Source organism: Electrophorus electricus, chromosome 3 (genome assembly GCF_013358815.1).
Source record: "Electrophorus electricus isolate fEleEle1 chromosome 3, fEleEle1.pri, whole genome shotgun sequence".
NCBI lineage: Eukaryota > Metazoa > Chordata > Actinopteri > Gymnotiformes > Gymnotidae > Electrophorus > Electrophorus electricus.
This window is the reverse complement of record NC_049537.1, coordinates 13584555-13603615: the sequence shown is the minus strand read 5'-3', so window position 1 is coordinate 13603615 and position 19061 is coordinate 13584555. Positions and strand designations below refer to the sequence as shown.

Below are 19061 nucleotides of genomic sequence, written 5' to 3'. Positions count from 1 at the left end.
GTATTAAGGGAAGCCCTTGGCAGGTACGTGTTTGTCTACTTGACCTACAGCCAAACGGTAGACAAACATGTTACCCATGTTAGGCGGGTCCTTCAGCTCCTACTCGAGAACCACCTCTTAGTCAAGCTGGAGAAGTCCACGCTCCATGCACAAACCATTTCCTTTTTGGGATTTATTGTCTCCCATAACACGTTATGCATGGACCCAGCCAAGGTTCGGGCTGTGAAGAGCTGGCCCAGACCCACCTCGGTGTGTCCGGTCCAATGCTTCCTGGGCTTCATGAACTTCTACCACAGGTTCTTGAAGAACTTTAGCATGGTTGCAGCCCCATTGACTGCGTTGACCAGGAAAGCGTCTGGTTGGTTCTGCTGGTCCACCAAAGCCCATCAGGCATTCGAAGAACTAAAGCGCCGTCTAATCATGGCTCCTATTCTTCGGCTCCCCAATGCAGAACTTCAATTTATTGTTGAGGTGGATGCATCTGAGCTGGGTGTTGGTGCAGTTCTGTCCCAGCAATCAGGAGAGGACAAAAAACTGCATCCCTGTGCCTATTTCTCTTGGCGTCTGTCCTCAGCAGAACGGAACTACGATGTGGGTGACCGCGAATTACTGGTGGTCAAGCTTGTGCTCGAGGAGTGGAGACACTGGCTGGAGGGGTAAAACACCCCTTCCTGGTCTGGATGGACCACAAGAACTTGGCCTACATACAGCAGGCCAAGCGACTTAATCCGCGCCAGGCCAGATGGGGATTGTTCTTTGCCCGGTTTGCTCGCTGCCTTCTGCTCTGCCCTTGACCGTTATCCCAAGGGCCTGCATCGTGGTTGAGAAGGCAGTACGTCAGGCTCTCGTGGCTGAACCGGACCCACCGGGATGGCTGTATGTATCTAAGGCAGTTAGAGCTCAGGTCCTTGAGTGGGGACATGCATCCCCCTTTTCAGCACACCCAGGAGTCACATGGATGCTTGAGTTTCTCTGTCAGTGGTTTTGGTGGCCATGCATGGAACCTGACGTCCAAGCGTTTGTGAACTCCTGTCGCATCTGCGCTCACTGCAAAGACCCCAGGACAAGGCCCACTGGTCTGTTGCACCCACTGGCTGTCCCTTCGTGCCCTTGGTCTCATCTGTCATGCGAATTTATCACGGGGCTGCCCCAATCAAGGAGCAACACTGTGATTTTGGTGGTTGTCAATAGGTTCTCCAAGGCCGGCTACTTCGTTGCACTGCCAAAACTGCCATCTGCGAAAGAGACAGCTAAACTATTACTTACTCAAGTTGTCCGTATTCATGAACTGTCTAGCGACATCGTGTCAGACCACGGGTCTCAATTCACCAGCCGGTTCTGGGGGGCCTTTTGTCGGTTGTTTTGGGGGCAGAAGCCAGCTTGTCCTGTCCTCTGGCTTCCATGCCCAATCCAACAGCCAGATCGAGAGAGTTAACCAGGACCTGGAGCGCACCCTCCGTTGTCTGGCCTCTTCCTGCCCATCCTCTTGGTCTAACACAAACTGTTCTTCAAACTGCAACTGCCAGAAAGTAAAAAAAATAGCATTTAGTTAGTTTATCACTTGTCTAACACTTGTCTAAGATTGTGTTATATATTATAGAACAAGGTGCATAACTAATTTATTACAACTGAATAATTTATCTTTATGGTTGTGGTATGTCGTTAAATCCTAACTCAAAAAAAGAAAGTCATGGTGGAGGGGAGTAGAATGGTCACATGTTGTTAGTGATCCAAGGTATGCACCTAAATGTTAACATGAATGCAAAGGAATTATAGTTGGAAAAACCAGTGGACTGGAAGATATCTGCATCTCTCTGGTTTACCTGTTAACCTCTATATTTGTACAGGGGTTTTCTCTGTTTCTTGCGCTATTATGAGGATCTTACTGACCTTTTTACATAAATGACATGACTTAAAAACATTTGTTTAGTGATTTTTCCATGGCCACCTTCCACTTTAGGTCCCCTATCAGGAGCTGGGAGGGAAGACCCTGGTCATGTCTGTGTACGACTACGATCGTTTCTCCAAGCATGACATCATTGGTGAACTCAAGCTACCCATGAACACCGTGGACCTGGGACAGCCCATTGAGGAGTGGAAAGACCTAGAGAGTGCTGAGAAGGAAGAGGTGAATTGCCTGATCTTGTGAATCAACATAAGACTTTCTTTGTATATAATATGTATATAGGAAATACTATGAAATGTATCAGAAAGAAGCCTAGATTTTTTTTTATTGCTAATCATGTTCCATCTTTTAATATCTAACGTCCATTTGAGCTGCAGTGAGTCTCTGAATCCTGCTCTCCTCACACACTGTATGTGTGGGTTTGGTCCCTATAGCCAGAGAAGCTGGGAGACATCTGCATCTCGCTGCGTTATGTGCCCACTGCTGGCAAACTGACTGTCTGCATCCTGGAGGCCAAGAACCTGAAGAAAATGGATGTGGGTGGGCTGTCTGGTGAGCAAAACTAAGGGGTATTTGGAGAAGTAGCTCATGAGTCTTTCATCTGTCACCTAATGCTAGGACACAAGCTGAGTAATCATTAGTCGTAAAAAAATAAATAAATAATTTTAAAAAACATAGCCATCGTATCATAAAAGAAGTGCCTAATCAGAAATGGAAAGGTTAAACACATTCCTCTGTTACAGATTACTTCTTATCTGATTAAGCCATAATCAGTAATCTGAAATCTGAAAGGATTTCGGGAACTCAATAATATTTCATAATTGAACTTCAGTACTTTTGAAAAACTTTCTACTTGAAGGTGAAATAATATGCTGAAGTAAACTGTCACTAAATTTCTTCAATTTATATTTAGTTACCATTTTCCTGAGGTATTGTATGCAAATATACTTTACTGTCACTTTTTAATAGTGAATAATGCATACTGGATTAGTCAGTAGTTGTTTTGGCTGACCTTCTTTGCAGATCCATATGTGAAGATTCAGCTATTGCAGAATGGCAAGCGGCTGAAGAAGAAGAAGACAACAGTGAAGAAAAACACACTGAACCCATACTACAATGAGTCCTTCAGCTTTGAGATCCCACTGGAACAGATGCAGGCACGCTGTTACCACACATTGTCCTGTGTTTCACTATAACTCTCCGTAACACAGACCATAACAGAGACCGTAACACATAGCATATAAAAATCATTACTTCACCACATAATTTTTTGGAAAGTAATCTTTGCAGTGCTGTCTTGTCCTTGAGAACCATATCCACATTTTTGTTCTGGTCCTGCCCCCAAAGTATATATGTCAAGTCACAAAGGAAGAGTGACAACACTCTGCTGAAGAGTGGTTGCTCATTGAAGAATTCTGTGTTGTAAAAAAAGAAATTGGGTTAGGGACTTCTGGTAAAGTGATTCTATACATAGCCAAAAGGTTTCCTTTCCCTATTCATATTTTATCCTTAGGTTTGTAAACTGTTTTAATTGGCACATACGCTGGCATTCTTGGCTTATTTTTAAGGCTCTCTTTGTTTTGCACTCTAGAAAATCCTTGTGGTGGTCACTGTCTTCGACTATGACAAGATCGGCAAGAACGACGCCATCGGGAAGATCTTCATCGGCAGCAAGGGCACGGGCACGGAGCTGAAGCACTGGTCTGACATGCTGGCCAACCCACGCCGTCCCATTGCCCAGTGGCATACCCTCAAAGAGGAAGAGGACATAGACGCCACGCTGGCCAGCCTCTTCGCCAAGAAGTAACCTCATCGCTCTGCAATCCGTCCGCCCAATTCACTGCTGCATGAGACCTTCCGACATCCCACGCGCCACCATGTCTACTCAAGATAATCACAACGTATCCAAAATAATATACTTGAAGTAAACAGCCATTGCTGAATGTGAAAACTCCCTCTCTGTCCATCACCTTTTCACCATGTAGTGTACACCGAATAGAAGCATGAAGAGATGGTTGAAGAAGAAGACATTTTTTGTCCTAAAGCAGTTTTCAGATTGTCATCCCATGCTCTTGCGGCAGAATGACATTTGCACTTGATGAAGGCATACAGCCTCCATAACACTGATAGAGTATCATTATGCATGACACGTACAGCCTCTGGTCATTTGACAACAACAATCCAATCTGATTCAATAAAAAAATTGCTATTGAATGTAAGTAAGGAATGAGGTATGAAAAGGGGCATCTATAAAGAATAAGAAGGTACTACAAAATTGACTACCTGAAACCAGCCAGGTCAGTAGTTTGGGAAGGTGTCAGCAATGGGTCAGAATTTGCATTTTTTCACACAGGAAAATATGCTTGATTAAATATCACCTCATGTATACACTGTTTCACATTAGGTCAGTTATCAGGGTTCATGTATTCCATTAAGAGTCCCAGGTTAAGCTACCGAAAATGTCATATTCTGTGATGAAATTGTTTACAATGTTGAATGAAAACATTTTGGGCTGCTGAATTAGAATTAAAACTTGAGACTTGTTTTAGATAAATCTAAGTTTTGAATCTGTATTTCGGATGTTAAGGTAAATGAAGAATCATAGATATGATTTTGATAAGGGATTTTTATGCCTCTGTATATACAGTTTATCAACTGTTGAAAAATGGGGTAATCAGTAAGAAGAGTTAGTAATAGTATAGCATTACCTTATTCTTAAAATTGAAACATATCCTACAAACCTATATTTGTCAGAGTCTTATGCAAGGGTTTAAAAAGAGACAATAGTGATTACACTGATGTGCCAAATGGGGACTCTCATGCCTCTCTCATTATCAGATACCATTTACACTATACTGAAGAATGCTTTATGAGAATCAATATATTGTCCATTTACATTTACATTTACATTTACATACACCTAAATTGGTGTATGTACCTTATACATGTTAAGGCTCATTGGTTAGTTACTGCATTGTTTGTTTGAAACAAACGTGCGTACTCAAAATTCCATGCAGTAACATAACATTACTCTTTGAAATGCCAAAGTAATAATGCAGGTCTAATGGTAAAGGGCACAGTTCACTGGAGAAGTGATAATCAGAGTCCCATCTCCTTATGTTATAAGAACAAATCAAGGCAATAGGCAACAATTCACTCTAGCCATTGGTGTGCACTCCCCCTCCCTTGATTTCCTCTAACTTTGCTTTGTAGATACGCATTGATCAACTTTGTTACTACAGCATGTATCTATAACTTGATGTACATAGAAGCATGTTTTGAAGATAGAGCATTATTATATTGTGAATGTGTGTGGCATTTGTCATTTTGATAATAAAATGTAGAGGAAATATGCACTGACTGCACATTTTATTAAACTTCCCAGAATGGGTGTAGGACTGAATGTAAATCTAGAGCTATAGACATAAAGCCTTTCCGGTTACTTTTATTTTGCCTGGGTCTTAGAAGTGCTACTAGGAGCTGTGTGCAAATTATGTGCTACTCAGTTAAATCACATATTTGTGGTTTCATTTGTAATTGATTTGTTTATTCTTGTGCTTATTGTGTTTTCTTTATGTCAACTTTGTCTAGTCAATATTTATATTTACATGTTAATGTTTGTGTATTTGTTCAGGCCTTGTGACATGTTTTGGGCAATCTCTGTATATGAAAAATAAGGAAAGCATAGTCAGTCAGAAGCCATATGTGGGCCCTATTCCACAAAAATTCCATTATCCCAGTATAAAATCACTTCCGTTATATACTTACAGACTCATTGCACAGCTTTTTGATTAAACAAAATCGAAGTTGATAAATTTCAGACATAAACATAAGTGCCTGTTCAAAGGCAGTGTGAGAGTTTATTTCTTTAAACTAACAAAACACAACAAAAGTAATTTATTAGGATGTTATTAATAGGCTACCTCCACATTTATATCAGTATAATCAATTATTTGATTAATTGAATTAATTGAAATTAATTGATTTGGCATTTCACATTAATCAGTGCATATACTTGAAAAATATAATTAATTACAGTTCAAGATATCCACAAGTAACAGTGGCTTGATTTTATTATGCAATGCACATCTGTATTGGTGTGTGTGTGTGTGTGTGTGTATGTTTGTTTTTGTGTGTGTGTGTGTGTGTGTGTGTGTGTGTGTGTAAAATTGAAAAACAGAATAAGTGTTTATTTTATTTATAAGGTTAGCTTTTTTAAATATGGTTTTCCAGGTGGCAGAAAGAAATGAAAGGTTTATGTACCATCATGTTTCCAAAAGAATCATTATCAATTCAAAATTCAAAATAAGGATGTTGTATTAAAAGCCTGATATATAAAATAACGTGGGATTATATGTGTTTCCCTATTTTTTTTAAAAAATCACCTGTTAGTTGTACTGTTATGTGTGGGTCTTTTAATGTTTGAAATGAGGACAATGTAATGTCTGTGATTGTGCAAAAATGCTGTGAATATCCTACTGTGAAGATCTTTTGTTTGTTTCTTTACCATATGGCACAAGAATGAAACCTCTCCTGGGTTATGCCTTTGGAATTGGGCTTGCATCATAAAAAGCCCAGTTGAAAGGGCAAACATCCTGTTGTTTTTGAGCTCTTTTTCATCTTGAATACCTTGTGTCCGGCAGTTTGAAGTCATCGCTAGGTTCTCTAGTCCAGTGGTTTGGTGATGTGCTTTTTCAGTTCTTTTGAGCTGTCTTGCACGTCCATGCTACTGTGTGGAATTCCATTTCTGTCTGTTGTAGCCTACCTACCTTGCAATAGGATTAATACTAAAAATGTCTTCACATTTCTTCTGTGACCATAATTTAAAAGCTGCAGGGGTTCTATAACACCCCCCCTGTCGAACTTAACAGACAACAAATCCCAGTCTTCCCTGGGACACTGTGGATGCCAAATGATTGGCCCCTTTTCTTGTTGAAATGTTTAACTCCACTTTCTTTTGGACCTGTATGAACCATAGAGACTTTACTGATGCAATACTGTCAGCAGTCTTGCTTACTAACCTGGTCTAATGTGCTCGTCCTCTGCACTCGGCTCACCACAAGCACCACGTAGACACTTTTTCCAAAGAACTGCTCAACCCTCCTCCCATTTTTTGTCTCGTGTAGGGGTGTATCAGTGATTCCTTCTGTGGATGCTTTGGCATGCTTTTACTTCTCTTAAAGAGGAACACATTTTCCAGTGGAATATAGACCTTTGCTACTCCTGTAGCTTATAGTCATAATGTAAACCATTAATATCCATACATCCAGAGATGCCAATCATTAAAAAGGTCTACATGCAGATTCATCAGTTGGTTATTGCTTAGCTAATCAGATAAAAATAAATGGTGTTTTAAATATCTTTGTGTGGAGTGGTGTGTCAGCTCTCAACTGCATTTCTATGTTTAATATAGAGTAGCATATCTAAATGCTACCTTATCCAAAAAGAAACATCAAAGTTGCTTTTGAAAACATAGCTGCTTTTGCAGGATTTTAAGGGTCACTGGCCTGTCTCAAGGTGAAGCACAGTGAAGTGAGTGTGAAGGCATTTGCTTGGATCTGAGTAATTAAGGGGCTCTTGATCTCTACAGTTGTACCATTAATAAAGATTAGTGAGCCAGTGCCTCACCTATGGCAGCTTTACATGGCCATTCCACCAGTCCACTTTCCATCACAGTGGTACAGGTTAACCTTTATCTGATCTCTCCATAAGATTTTACCTGAACTACACAGGTAGTTTTGTATTTTTTGTACTTATGTATTCAGGCCTTTCTGTTCTACAGGTAAACTCTGAGGTCATACCAGTTATTCTTTGATACATCTGTGGCCATACAATGTTCTTGATCTGTACAACCATTTTTATTTGGAACTGGATTATTTGGTCATTCTCTACTGTGGTCTTCTGTGGTGGGTTTTGTTTGCTTGTTTGTTGCTGCTTAACAGACCAGTTTATTTTGCTGTCTAAGATTTGAGCTGTCTATAATTCATTCTAGATGGTTCACACGACGCATGCACTCTGATTAACGCTGACAGTTCGCACTTTACCTTCAGGGTCATTATTTCATTGTAAATACGATTTGAAAACATCGAAAACTATCACTTCAAACGCTTACAGACCGCGCCTAAATGCCTGGCTCGTTTATGCCCCTACACAGTAGGTGGCGGTGTGTAATTTCCTTTAGAGAACTCAGTGTGTTCAGGTTAACTCTACAGAAATAGTGAACCAAAGGACCGGACTAGCAGCCTAGTTCTATTGAGTTTAAACTCATAGCGACGAGTTTGAGGTTTTTGCATTGTAAGTGTAAGTGATACGTCGATTTTATTAAAAAAAACTATTTTAATGCTGTCATTCTGTACAGCGTACTTTTGCGTTTAGCCATCCAGCTAGCTATTTAGCTACGTGGCTAACGCCATCCCCGAGTGTTTTAGAGAGGCAGGCATATTCATGTTTTTTTTTTATTTTTTATTTTTTTGCTTATATCGTTTACCTATCCACAGACAATGTCTGGAGACTTGGATCTCTCACCACCAGAAGTTCCGGAACCCACCTTCTTTGAAAGTCTCTTGCGCTATGGCCTCTTTCTTGGAGCCATTTTTCAACTTGTCTGCATCTTGGCAATAATTATACCCACATCCAAGAGCTATGAACAGGTAACGTTGGCGCATACAATATGTACATGAGAATAATATGTGCACTATCATAGTCTCTTGCCATGTAATAGCAAAATATTTGCATTCTGTTTATCAGTTCAGTCTCTATTCTGTTCATTTGAAACCAGGCTAATATATTTTGCACTAGCTAATGTGGGATACCAACTCTAACAAGTGTTACACTCCTAGGAAGAGACTGCAGAACCATCAGACACAAAAACTGAACAGAGCAAGAAGCCAAAAGCACCTGTACAGCAGATTCGACAGAAGCTAAAAAAGGAGAGCAAGAAGAAGAGATAAGGCTCAAGAAGTTTAAGTTCAAAAACCTTCATTATGGACCATCAACACTAAAGACACATTTCATGTGAAATTTCCTGTTGGTAGATCTGGCACCAAGACGTACCATATATTCAATTCCGGATCCAATTTGCGTCAGTGCATTTTAAAATGTTATTAAAACAAAATATTCCATCGTTTCATTAAAGTGTATAATAAGCGTGGGATAGTTCTATTCTATATATATATACACCTTTCAATCATAACCAGTGTTTTACCCCACAAGACCTGCCATCAAAACCAGTCGTCTAGCCATCACGATTTTGACACTGGTCAAAGTCACTCTTGCACACTTGCACATTTTTCCTGTTTCCGACAACACATCAACTTCACTTGTTCACTTTCTGCATAATATGTTCTGTCCGAAAATTCCAGGGTGCAACTTATATCGTAAATCTTGTGTACTTACACACGTACACACACCCACACATGAAGATTTTCAGTAATGCAGTGTTTCCAGAGAAACAGGATGTGCTGTTGGAAATTAAACCAGTTTATGTTCTATATTATTACTTTAATAAACTTGATTGCTTAATTTATAATTAACTTATAGGTAAGCTCTCAAGGAGGTGTGTATGTATATATATATATATATATATATATATATATATATATATATATATATGTGTGTGTGTGTGTGTGTGTGTGTGTGTGTGTATACATATATATATATATATGTGTGTGTGTGTGTGTGTGTATACATATATATATATATATATATATATATATATATATATATATACACACACACACACAGACACACCAGAGATCTTACCTATATGTTGGTAATTGTAAGTTTACTAATTAACTGTTCCACTTTTAGCAACATTTCATTTGTAATACAAGTCTGTTATAAGAACGATTGTTGTTACTTAAATAGAACTAATCTTAATTTTCTAATGCTAGTCTAAGAAATATGCTGCTCTCAGTTTCTCTTTAGTCTGAGACTTTTTTCATTTTTATGTTATTGTATGCAACAAAAACACTTCAATAAGTGACAGCCACTATTAATATTGTGAAAAAACTGGCAAGTCAGTTCAACAGTAAATTTAAGTAATACAGTGCATTTAATTTGAAATATACAATCATAAATACATCTTCATAAAATGTCATTTCAAAAGCAAAATGAAATGAGAACATTGCAATTTATAAAATATAAGGGCAAAAAAACTACAAGATTGATATAACTGCATTTGTACTTTCATACATTAGAAAACCGTTGGGTTTTAAAGATCCAACAAATAGCATTTTCCATTAAAATCTAATGGAACATAAATAGAAAATGACACTACTAAGGGTTAGTACCAGAAACACTAACTTGTATGCTGCCTGGAAAATGAACTTTCCCATCAGAAATAATATCCAAACTTAAAGGTAATATGCATATCCTGACTCTCCTATTTATGTGACCATAAACAATATGCATCAATATTACAATTAATAAGCACAGTAACTCTAAAATGTTACTTACTATACCTTTAAAAACCTTTAGATATAAAATAAAGATCTAGTACAGACATAAAGTGGGGTCTTCAAAAAAGATTTTTAGGTGGATTTTCTGCAATGGCCATTACTGTTCACTGTTGTGAACAGTAAGATCTTTTCTGATCACTTCATTCACTGTATGAACAAAAGAGAAACACCAGCAGTCATAGAGCATGTGATTGTATTCAAATTCTCTACAGTCATGAAGCTACTGCTTAGAGTAAAGAAAAAACTGGTTTATTAAGGCCTAGATGTGATACAAAGGCTTCTGTCACTGCAGTGGAAAGTGCGCAATCAGGAATACTGCAGTATTTGCCCCACCTAGGTTAGCATGAGAGTGGATATTTGTTCACTAGGGGGAAGCAGAGAGCAACAGTAAATCTCATCACCAGGCAACCTCTGATGCTTTATTTGGTTTTGCTTCCTGTGGCGGAACAGAAATGTTAACCTAGTGGGCTAAAATTGGAAACTTTTCTCCCTCTTCAGTCTAAAATTAGAACAAGGGGTAGATGTGACAGGTAGCAATGGGCCTTAAACAGAAGCCAAAGTCACTGTACTCTACAAGAGACTTTGCTATCATTCTACACATCAAATGATAAATTTAATAATAGGAATATCTTACTATACTTAATGCTTCTTAACAGTCAAGCTAGTTAAACATTTGTGCATAACCTGAACCTCTTCAAAGCAAATATGTTTCCTTTTATTAATTAGCTTAGTGTGCCTAGTTCTACCTATGTCGAGAACTCTTATTAGGCGATATGTAATGTGACTTTTTCAGTGTGATTGAGGACAGTAAATCACTAGAAACAAAAACAAAGGGGGGAAAAAACATTTATTCACTAGAGGTTTTGTGATTTAATCCATTGATCAATAGTCCTCATGGATTTATTCTGTTCTACTGTAACACCCACCAAATAGAGATAGCTCACAGCTCCATATTGAACGGGCTTTGCCAGAGACTATTAAAAGCACTGACCCACATAGCATAGGCTGAAAAGGGGGGCATGCATTAGAGAACAAATGCCCACTGATCTACTCTAGGTCATGAGCTCTTTCTTGACACTATAAACAGTGGAGTATTAACCACTGGAACAACTAGACAGTGTTCCTTCAATTAATCACTTGTCATTATGGGTCTTCTGGGTCTTTTGCAGTGAACAGGTTACAGGGCTACATGCCCATGGTATCAATAGCAAAATTAGCTATTAAAGTAGAAGGAGCAAGCCCACTCACCATCATCCAGATAGGCTTGGTCCAGATTCTCCTGCTTGATTGTGACTCTTGCAGGACTGCTGATCCTCTGATGCTCCACAGGGGCGCCAAGCTGCTGCAGGGCATAGCTCTTCCCTGGCGGGGACCTCCCAGCCACAGAGGGCGCTCTTGGACCAAAGCCCCTCTGGTGAGCCACAACAGGGCTGAGCTCTGACACCTCTAATCCAGGGAACACGGAGGCAGTGGCCTTGTAGCTGGGCTCAGCTACGGCATGCTGGTAGCCAGCAGGCTTGAGATGAGAGGCCAGGTTCGGGCCCATGCCAGCCATGTGGCTGGGCGAGCTGGCATGCCCTCTGGCATCAGGGTGATCCAGGGCATGCTCATAGTGAGCAGGGCTGCTGCCAAGGGCCTCCAGGTGGCTTTGGTAGAGGGCCGGAGGGTACTCTGTGGCTGGAGGGTACATAAGTGCACTGCTCCTCGGAGAGGCCGCGCCTCCCATGCCAGGCATGGCACAGCTGCTGGCATTAAGCGGCACAGCATGGCAACAGGACTGTGGAGACACGCCCAAAACCTGGGGCACCGTGCCTCCAAGATGACCATATTGATAATCATCCACTGGCTCTGCCTTTATCAGTGGCACTGGAAGATGCATGAGAGCATTTCTTCATTAGTACAGCAAAGTGAAAGCTTTAGGAAAACCACTTCAAATACAATAAATGCAGTGATTTGCATGTTTTAAGGACAGTGGGTCACCTGAAAGTGGCATGTAGGTGAAATGCTGTGGCTGACTGCGTTTCCTCTTTCCATTTAACACGCAAAAGTTGACTTTGGCTGGGTGGTAGATGCTGGTATCTCGGTATGGAGGAATGTCCAAATACAACATGTTCTGAGACAGACACATTAAGGATTCAGCTCCAAAGAGATCCATACAAGGACTTTATCTTCTCAGCTGCACATCACCTAAGTACTTACAGTTTGGCTTTTTTCTCTGTCAACCCTAGCTTCAGCTTCCCATACTTCCAAGCCATCTGTAGGAACCAAACAGTGATTAAGAGCTTCACCAAGGTTTACAGGTTAGGTTTGGGATTTATGATTTTTCACAGTGATTCTCAGGACCTGCGCCAGATGCACCCCATTTTTGCTCCGTCCTAGCTGCCACTCACTTTATGTGAACCAACTGAACACTGAATATGAAAAACTGGGCAATGGGTTAGACCAAAAACATGGACCGTTTGAAGGGCCCCAAGTACTGGACTGAGAAAACACTGATTTAGAGCATCTGCTGCATAACATATTCAACAACATGTTATAACAACATGTCATATAGGAATCTAGCCAGTTTTTAACACTGAATATGCATGGAACTATAATATTGTTTTTTCCATAAGTTCATGTCTCTCTACAGAACTAATCCCACTTCACCAACACCTTTAACATCTCTAAACTCTAGCCAATGTCCTGATTTCATTGTTCAGAGCCACAACAAACTCCAACTCCCACTGCATCCTTTCCGTGACTCTGGGTGCATAGGGCAAAACAGCACAGTCCCTTTCATGTGCGGCTCGCTGAGTAGCCCCTCCCCCCGCACCTCCGCACGCCAGCCTACACACTCTGCACTGAGCGAAGGAAGGAGGAGACTCCGCTTGTAGATTGTATCGTTGCAATGTCTAACCACATCCTTTAGCACAGCTCAATGGAAAATGGCGGCAAAACTTACATTTGCCAGACAGAAAAAACTTTATGGTGCATTTGTGTTCTACACAGCTGAACTGTGTCTGCAGTCTAAATTAAACCGAAGGTTGACCTGTTGTTTTGTACATTCATTTTGTTTGTGAGAGTACCTTAGAGTTCAAGATTTATTTCTAAGATTTTTTGTTCAAAGCAAAACACCATATACAAAGAAGTAAAAATACCAGCTGTTTACATTTTTTCCCCCAAAGTACTTTACATTCAGATATTTTAAAAAGTAGTACAAATAGTGCTACTTAATTTAGGTGACTTTATTATATTTATATTACATTAACCTTTTTGACCTTACTTTGTGTACTAAAAATCAACAATTATATGTAACAATTTTATATATATATAATTGTAAGCTATATATATAAATAATACATTTTATAATACACACACACGCATATATATATATATATATATATATATATATATATATATATATATATATATATATATATATATATATATATATATATAAATGTATTATTGTATTATGTATTATTATAAATGTATTATTTATATATATAGCTTACAATTATATATATATATATATAAAATTGTTACATATAATTGTTGATTTTTAGTACACAAAAAAAAAGCATGGATCAGATTTAAAATTTTAGTATGGTTTATTTGAGTCTAGTGTTTGGTGTAGTTTATCATCTTTCTCTGTAAACACTGACATAGTGGCATGAGGTGTGTGTTTGTGCATGCATGCGTGTTGCTGCTTTGCAAACCAGTTATCTGTTTCCCCTTCTTACTCTGCTGCAGCAGACCACCTTTGGCCAAACCAGGCTACAGTGTAAAATGCAAACTCTCATGGGCTGGCTCTAGCCTGACATGCAATTGACTTGAACACAACTCCAAAACAAATGATATGCTAATTCGGTCTGCAGCCAACGGGGCCCTGGATGCTCCTGGCTTTGTGCTGCCCACGCTACACACCTTGGGTTTTCTCGGTGAAGAGCACCCTGGACTCTGAGGTGAAATTTTGTCCAGTCAGGATCATCCTCAGGCCACCCAGCACTGAGCAGCAGTCCACGTCCTGCCTCTCCACGGCGGGGAGCTCAAGGGCAGACCTCTGAGCTGGAAGAGAGTGAAAGCGGCAGAGTGACGAGTTGATTGTCCCTTGCTACGAGCACATGGCTTCTTGCTGCCACATCACCTGAGCTGGGTTTAGTAAGTTATATTTCAAGTTACTTTTTTGTTATTGGTTTTCTTTGCTGCCATGACAATCTAGTTATGCACTTTTACTAACCAATGTGTTATCTTAGCTGCACTGGTCTGGAGTACCCATATAACAAGGTAAATTAGGCCTACCCTCAACCTGTGAGTAGCAAGATTCTGATTATTCCTAATAAATTAATTTTTGGTAAATTAATTCAGGCATTCAGACTGAAATCAAATTTCTCCCACCTTGTTGTGAAGTATGCGAGGTACTAGAAAACCACAAATATATGACTATCTGTAACTTGGGTACATAAATTGCATTGAATTACTATGTTCAAAATGAGTCTAATCCAGTGTAATCTGGTTTAACTGAGACAAAACGGAGAAAACCAACAAAAGCAATCAGAGGGTGGTGCCACCCTTTCTGCAGACTTAGATTTGGTTTGAACACTCACAGCACTCTATGGGCTGGGATGCGACCTGCAGAGAGATCCACTGGCCGCTGGGCTGAGGCACGTGCACGCGGAAGACGAGGCGCACACGCGTGTTCTTGCGGCCCACGTCTGTCTCGCCTTTGCGCAGCTCGATGTCTGCGTTCTTCAGCTTCAGGATGCCAGCGCAGTCCACGCTTGGAGAGGCAATAAAAGCGCATGTGAATGAGCAGCAGCCCACGTGCAAGGCCTCTACTGCATTATCGAATGTTTTATAATAGCATAAAATGATGTTTATATATAATGCAAAAAGAGCACTGAGGCAAAAAAAAAAAGATATAATCAGCAAGATGACATGATGGATGTGTGATGAATCAGGTGTGTAAAAGCCAGGGAAATGCTACGCGTTAATGTTTTTAGTGGAGAGGGGCAGAGATAAGATAATAACAGCCTTTGAGAAGCCTGCTTTCCTTACACCGCCCGCATGCTGGCCTTTGGCTCAAGCGGCAACTCCAGGACCTTGGTCCCATTTGCTATCCTCTCACAGCTGCTGGTGGTGACTGTCTTGCCCGTGATGCGATGGACCTGGTAGAAGGCGTGCGGCCGTACAGCTCGCTCGTCCGCCGTACCGATGAAGACCTGCATGGCAAGCGCCTCTCGCCCTCCATAACCGTGCAGCTGCAGCAGGCACAAATAAACCTCTTGTCAGCCTTACACTTTACCGTCCAGTTTATGTACTGGATGCAGCATCACCTAGAGCTGCCATGACACTCATCAGACCCCATTACAGGTAAGGTTTTTTCTATATATGTACATAATACATTAATAACCAGGGAGAGTAAGGCAAAAATATTTTGTGATATAAAGGACAATGGAAAATATGAATGAATGCTGAGTGTTTTTTTCTAGACAGGAATGTCTAGTGGACCAACTATGCAGGACAGGCCTAAAATTTGACTATCCAGGGAAGTGAGAACTGAGGTGCCTTCGTCACTAGCAGGAAACACTAAATGATTTCAATATGGAGAAGCAGAGATAATGTCTAAAACTTGTTATGAAAACTCTCTTCCACTGTTCCTAAAAATACAAACTACTCCAAACTGCAGAAACAGGTAAATGAGACAGGGCTGAAAGTGAGAGGAACTGCTTTTGGTGTGTATATGTGTGCATGCATGTGTTTGTGTAGCTACTGTGACGGTAGATGAGAACAGAGCAGTCTCTGTGATAGTGTAGGCAAAAACACAAAGCTTAATTTCCATAGGCATGAACACCAAAGGTTGCCTGATAACATGGAGATACTGTCACTGCAATCACACAATCCCCACCTCCCTCTCCGGACCAAACCTTTCCCCATGCTATCTAGTTATCAAATCATATGAAGTCCTCAGTCTCTCAAGCCAATGCCTTTCCCACATGTAAAATTCGAAACCCTTCCACCCCACTGAGAAAACACTCCTACACATTGAGATATCCTTTGTCTCTCCTGCACATGACACGAGACAGTGTACCTGGACCACAGGGTGGCCTCCTGAGGCTGCTTTCACAGGCCCTCGGCTGCCTTCCGTCTCGTAATGGGCCCGGTGATGTGGTCTGGGCTGCACCTCTATGCTCAGCTCGTACTGCTTGGCACTGCTGGGCAGAGCCCAGTCCAGGGCAGGCAGGGATGCCACCGACATGCTGACAAACAGCAAAAGAGATTCTGTCACTCTCACACTATGGCACTCACAGTTCACTGGCTCCCCAAATTGTAAAATGAGGTCTGGCGCATGTGGAAGCTAACAGCTACCTTAAGGTGGAGAGTAATTCTCTGACTAAATCAAGATGTGTTCATTCATTCATAAAAATGGAGTTTAGAGCATTATTAGTCAAGCTTCACTCTCAGTGACAGTGACAGCTAATTTTTAGTTACAAAAGTTGACTTGTTTACCTGCACATTCCTGGGGCCAGCTGACTGGACCACTCGAGGGATGGTGTGAAATAGAAAGGCTCCATCACAGTCTCCTGCTTCACATCCTGAGCAGTTGAGAGGTTGGTATGCTCTGACAGGTTGTAGAATGAATACTCCTGATTGGGCCGCACAATCTTGGTGGGAATGGTTTTGGTCATGCCCTTGCTGAAGTTGTCGACAAATTCCTCCAGGTTGACTGGAGGTTCATAGGGTTTTGGCTGCTCCTCTCGCCTGGCATGGGGTGAGGGACTGCGGGAGCGTGGGCCCACCAGACTGGGGTTCTGGTACTGCTCATACGTGCGCTTGCCCTGGGGCGAAGCCGAGCGTGAACCTGGCCGTGGTGATGACACTCTGCTGCTGAGGAACGTCTCCTCCGTGATGCTGGTGCGCGGAGACGTGGTGGGAGAGGTACCCGGGGAGCCAGAAGGGTGGATGGCCTGGAGCCTCGGACACAGCTCGGCCACCGTCACAGCAGCCAGGGCCCCACTGCTGCTGGGTGAGACACATGGTGAAGGCTGGGGCGAGGGCTGGGGTGAGGGCTGGGGCGAGTACACCTCCGACTGCCAGCTGGTAGAGGAGTTGCTGCTTGCCGGGCTCAGGTTCTCCCGGTATATGGGGTTCTGGTAAGGAGGTACGGCCAGACGGCGGTTGATGTCCACCGGTGCCGTGTGCACGTGGTCACGCTGATGGTGGTGCAGGTCTGGGCAGGTGATCTCGATCCTGGGGCTGGAAGCTGGAAGAGCTCCAGAGTGTGATTGGAGGGAGTGCCCAAGAAGGTCTCTTAAATCTGGGTGGGGGCAGGCAAAAAAATCCTCAGAGGGTGGCTGGTGGTAGGAAGGTCCACTGAAGGAGAGATTACCGTATGGAACATGGCCTTGGTTGGTGCAAGATGAGTGTGGATTAGCATGGAGGTGAGATGGGGCATCAAGATCATCTGCTGAGAAACAGGAGAAATGCAGAGTTGACATGGGTCAGTGTTTCAACACTAAAGGGAAAGAAAAAATAAATGTTTTGGATGATTTATCTTGCGTTTAAGTAGGAGAGTACTAATCAGACTGTTTTAAAGTGGAAATAGAACATGTTCAGTTTAATAGCAATGCAAATGACTACCAGTAATAAACAATTACTCTATATATGTTGGTTAAATTTATATATACAATTTATTATTTACTGGAAAATGGAAAATTATACATGATGAAAAAATACACACACACACACACACACACACACACACACACACACACACACATATATATATATATATATATATATATATATATATATATATATATTTATTTATTTATTTTATTTTTATTTATTTATTTTTCCCATTATGTATAATTTTCCATTTTTGGTCATTAAACAAAAAGAAATAATAAAAACATAATAATAGGTCAATACATGAGTAGGTTATATTGTTATATTATGAAATAACCAGTGCCACCCATATAAGACATATACAGAGAATACAATTTTAACAAAATTGTGAATAGTCGGTGATGACTATTTGAGCATATTGGCCGTTTGGGAATAACTTTTTAAGTTCACCTACTGACCTTGATCATCATGAATTTCATTCCCATGTTGATTGTACAGGAAAAGAGGGAAAGGTAAGTCCATTTCATCTTGTCCGCTCCCCGAAGCGAATCCAGTATCATTGTTGTCATAGTTAGTATTCATTGGGGAAGTCTTCTCTCCACTTTTCACAAATAAAGTGTATTCCAAATTTCGCTAAAGCAGAAACAACAAGAACAAAAAAAATCTCTCGCAATGGCTACAGAATTCTTTGATTCGGGATGGCTATAACCTTTCGTAGGGTTGACTGCTAACATCCATCAAGCTGTCTTCGCGATACACTGACGCAACGCTTCAATTGAGAGAGAAAGCGGTGAACGCAGTGATCAAAGGGATCAGCAGCAACTTCCTGTTTGAAAAGAAACTCCTCCAGAACTTTGTGGTAAACTGTTTCTCAAACCCCAACCGTGACTTAGTTTATAATTTGAACTGTACTGGGTATCTAACAAAAAATAAATAAATAAAGGACAAGATTACTGCTAATTTACTTTTTTTAAGAAATCGAAATGTGTAATTTAAGAAATCTAAATTTAAGAACTCGAAAAGCGTAATTAAATTACAGCATTTAAAATATAATTGTTGTCCAGTTTGAGAAATCAATTCGAAGT

At 40.8% G+C, this 19061-nt stretch overlaps 3 protein-coding genes across 7 annotated transcripts in view; 2 read left to right on the top strand and 1 right to left on the bottom strand.

The window, feature by feature from the left end:
* Nucleotides 1-7265, top strand: part of LOC113571661 (synaptotagmin-2) — a 39919-nt gene extending 32654 nt beyond the window's left edge. For both annotated transcript variants that reach the window (XM_027000733.2, XM_027000732.2), the window contains exons 6-9: nt 1961-2128; nt 2341-2458; nt 2930-3063; nt 3498-7265. In XM_027000733.2, the coding sequence (XP_026856534.1) occupies nt 1961-2128; nt 2341-2458; nt 2930-3063; nt 3498-3713 (636 nt within the window). In that variant the 3' untranslated portion in view covers nt 3714-7265. The remainder of the gene's footprint in view (nt 1-1960; nt 2129-2340; nt 2459-2929; nt 3064-3497) is intronic.
* Nucleotides 7266-8082: 817 nt separating this feature from the next.
* On the top strand, nt 8083-9056 carry manbal (mannosidase beta like). 2 transcript variants are annotated; one of them, XM_027000696.2, is made up of 3 exons: nt 8083-8200; nt 8404-8556; nt 8746-9056. In XM_027000696.2, the coding sequence occupies exons 2-3, from the start codon at nt 8407-8409 to the stop codon at nt 8854-8856; spliced, it is 261 nt and encodes an 86-aa protein (XP_026856497.1). In that variant the 5' UTR covers nt 8083-8200; nt 8404-8406; the 3' UTR covers nt 8857-9056. The 2 variants fall into 2 exon arrangements, with proteins under 2 accessions (XP_026856497.1, XP_026856496.1); XM_027000695.2 differs by having other exon boundaries at nt 8083-8206.
* Nucleotides 9057-9600: 544 nt separating this feature from the next.
* Nucleotides 9601-18762, bottom strand: LOC113571665 (nuclear factor of activated T-cells, cytoplasmic 2). 3 transcript variants are annotated; one of them, XM_027000738.2, is made up of 10 exons: nt 18435-18762; nt 16858-17815; nt 16439-16607; nt 15406-15608; nt 14955-15127; nt 14275-14415; nt 12565-12620; nt 12346-12478; nt 11614-12231; nt 9601-10512 (listed from the first exon to the last, which is right to left on the bottom strand). In XM_027000738.2, exons 1-10 carry the CDS (start codon nt 18556-18558, stop codon nt 10463-10465), a joined length of 2625 nt encoding a protein of 874 aa, XP_026856539.2. In that variant the 5' UTR covers nt 18559-18762; the 3' UTR covers nt 9601-10462. The 3 variants fall into 3 exon arrangements, with proteins under 3 accessions (XP_026856539.2, XP_026856540.2, XP_026856541.2); XM_027000739.2 differs by having other exon boundaries at nt 16858-17812; XM_027000740.2 differs by having other exon boundaries at nt 16858-17863; nt 18435-18522.
* Nucleotides 18763-19061: the final 299 nt, after the last annotated feature.

What these genes read in the sequence shown, in the direction of transcription:
- manbal (XM_027000696.2), top strand. Translation starts at nt 8,407, where the DNA reads ATGTCTGGAGACTTGGATCTCTCACCACCAGAAGTTCCGGAACCCACC. An exon ending in CATCCAAGAGCTATGAACAG is followed by an intron (nt 8,557 to 8,745) that starts GTAACGTTGGCG and finishes TTACACTCCTAG; the next exon opens with GAAGAGACTGCAGAACCATC.
- LOC113571665 (XM_027000738.2), bottom strand. Translation starts at nt 18,558, where the DNA reads ATGAATACTAACTATGACAACAATGATACTGGATTCGCTTCGGGGAGC. An exon ending in TGAAATTCATGATGATCAAG is followed by an intron (nt 17,816 to 18,434) that starts GTCAGTAGGTGA and finishes CCTGTTTCTCAG; the next exon opens with CAGATGATCTTGATGCCCCA. An exon ending in CTTCACCGAGAAAACCCAAG is followed by an intron (nt 12,621 to 14,274) that starts GTGTGTAGCGTG and finishes TGGTTCCTACAG; the next exon opens with ATGGCTTGGAAGTATGGGAA.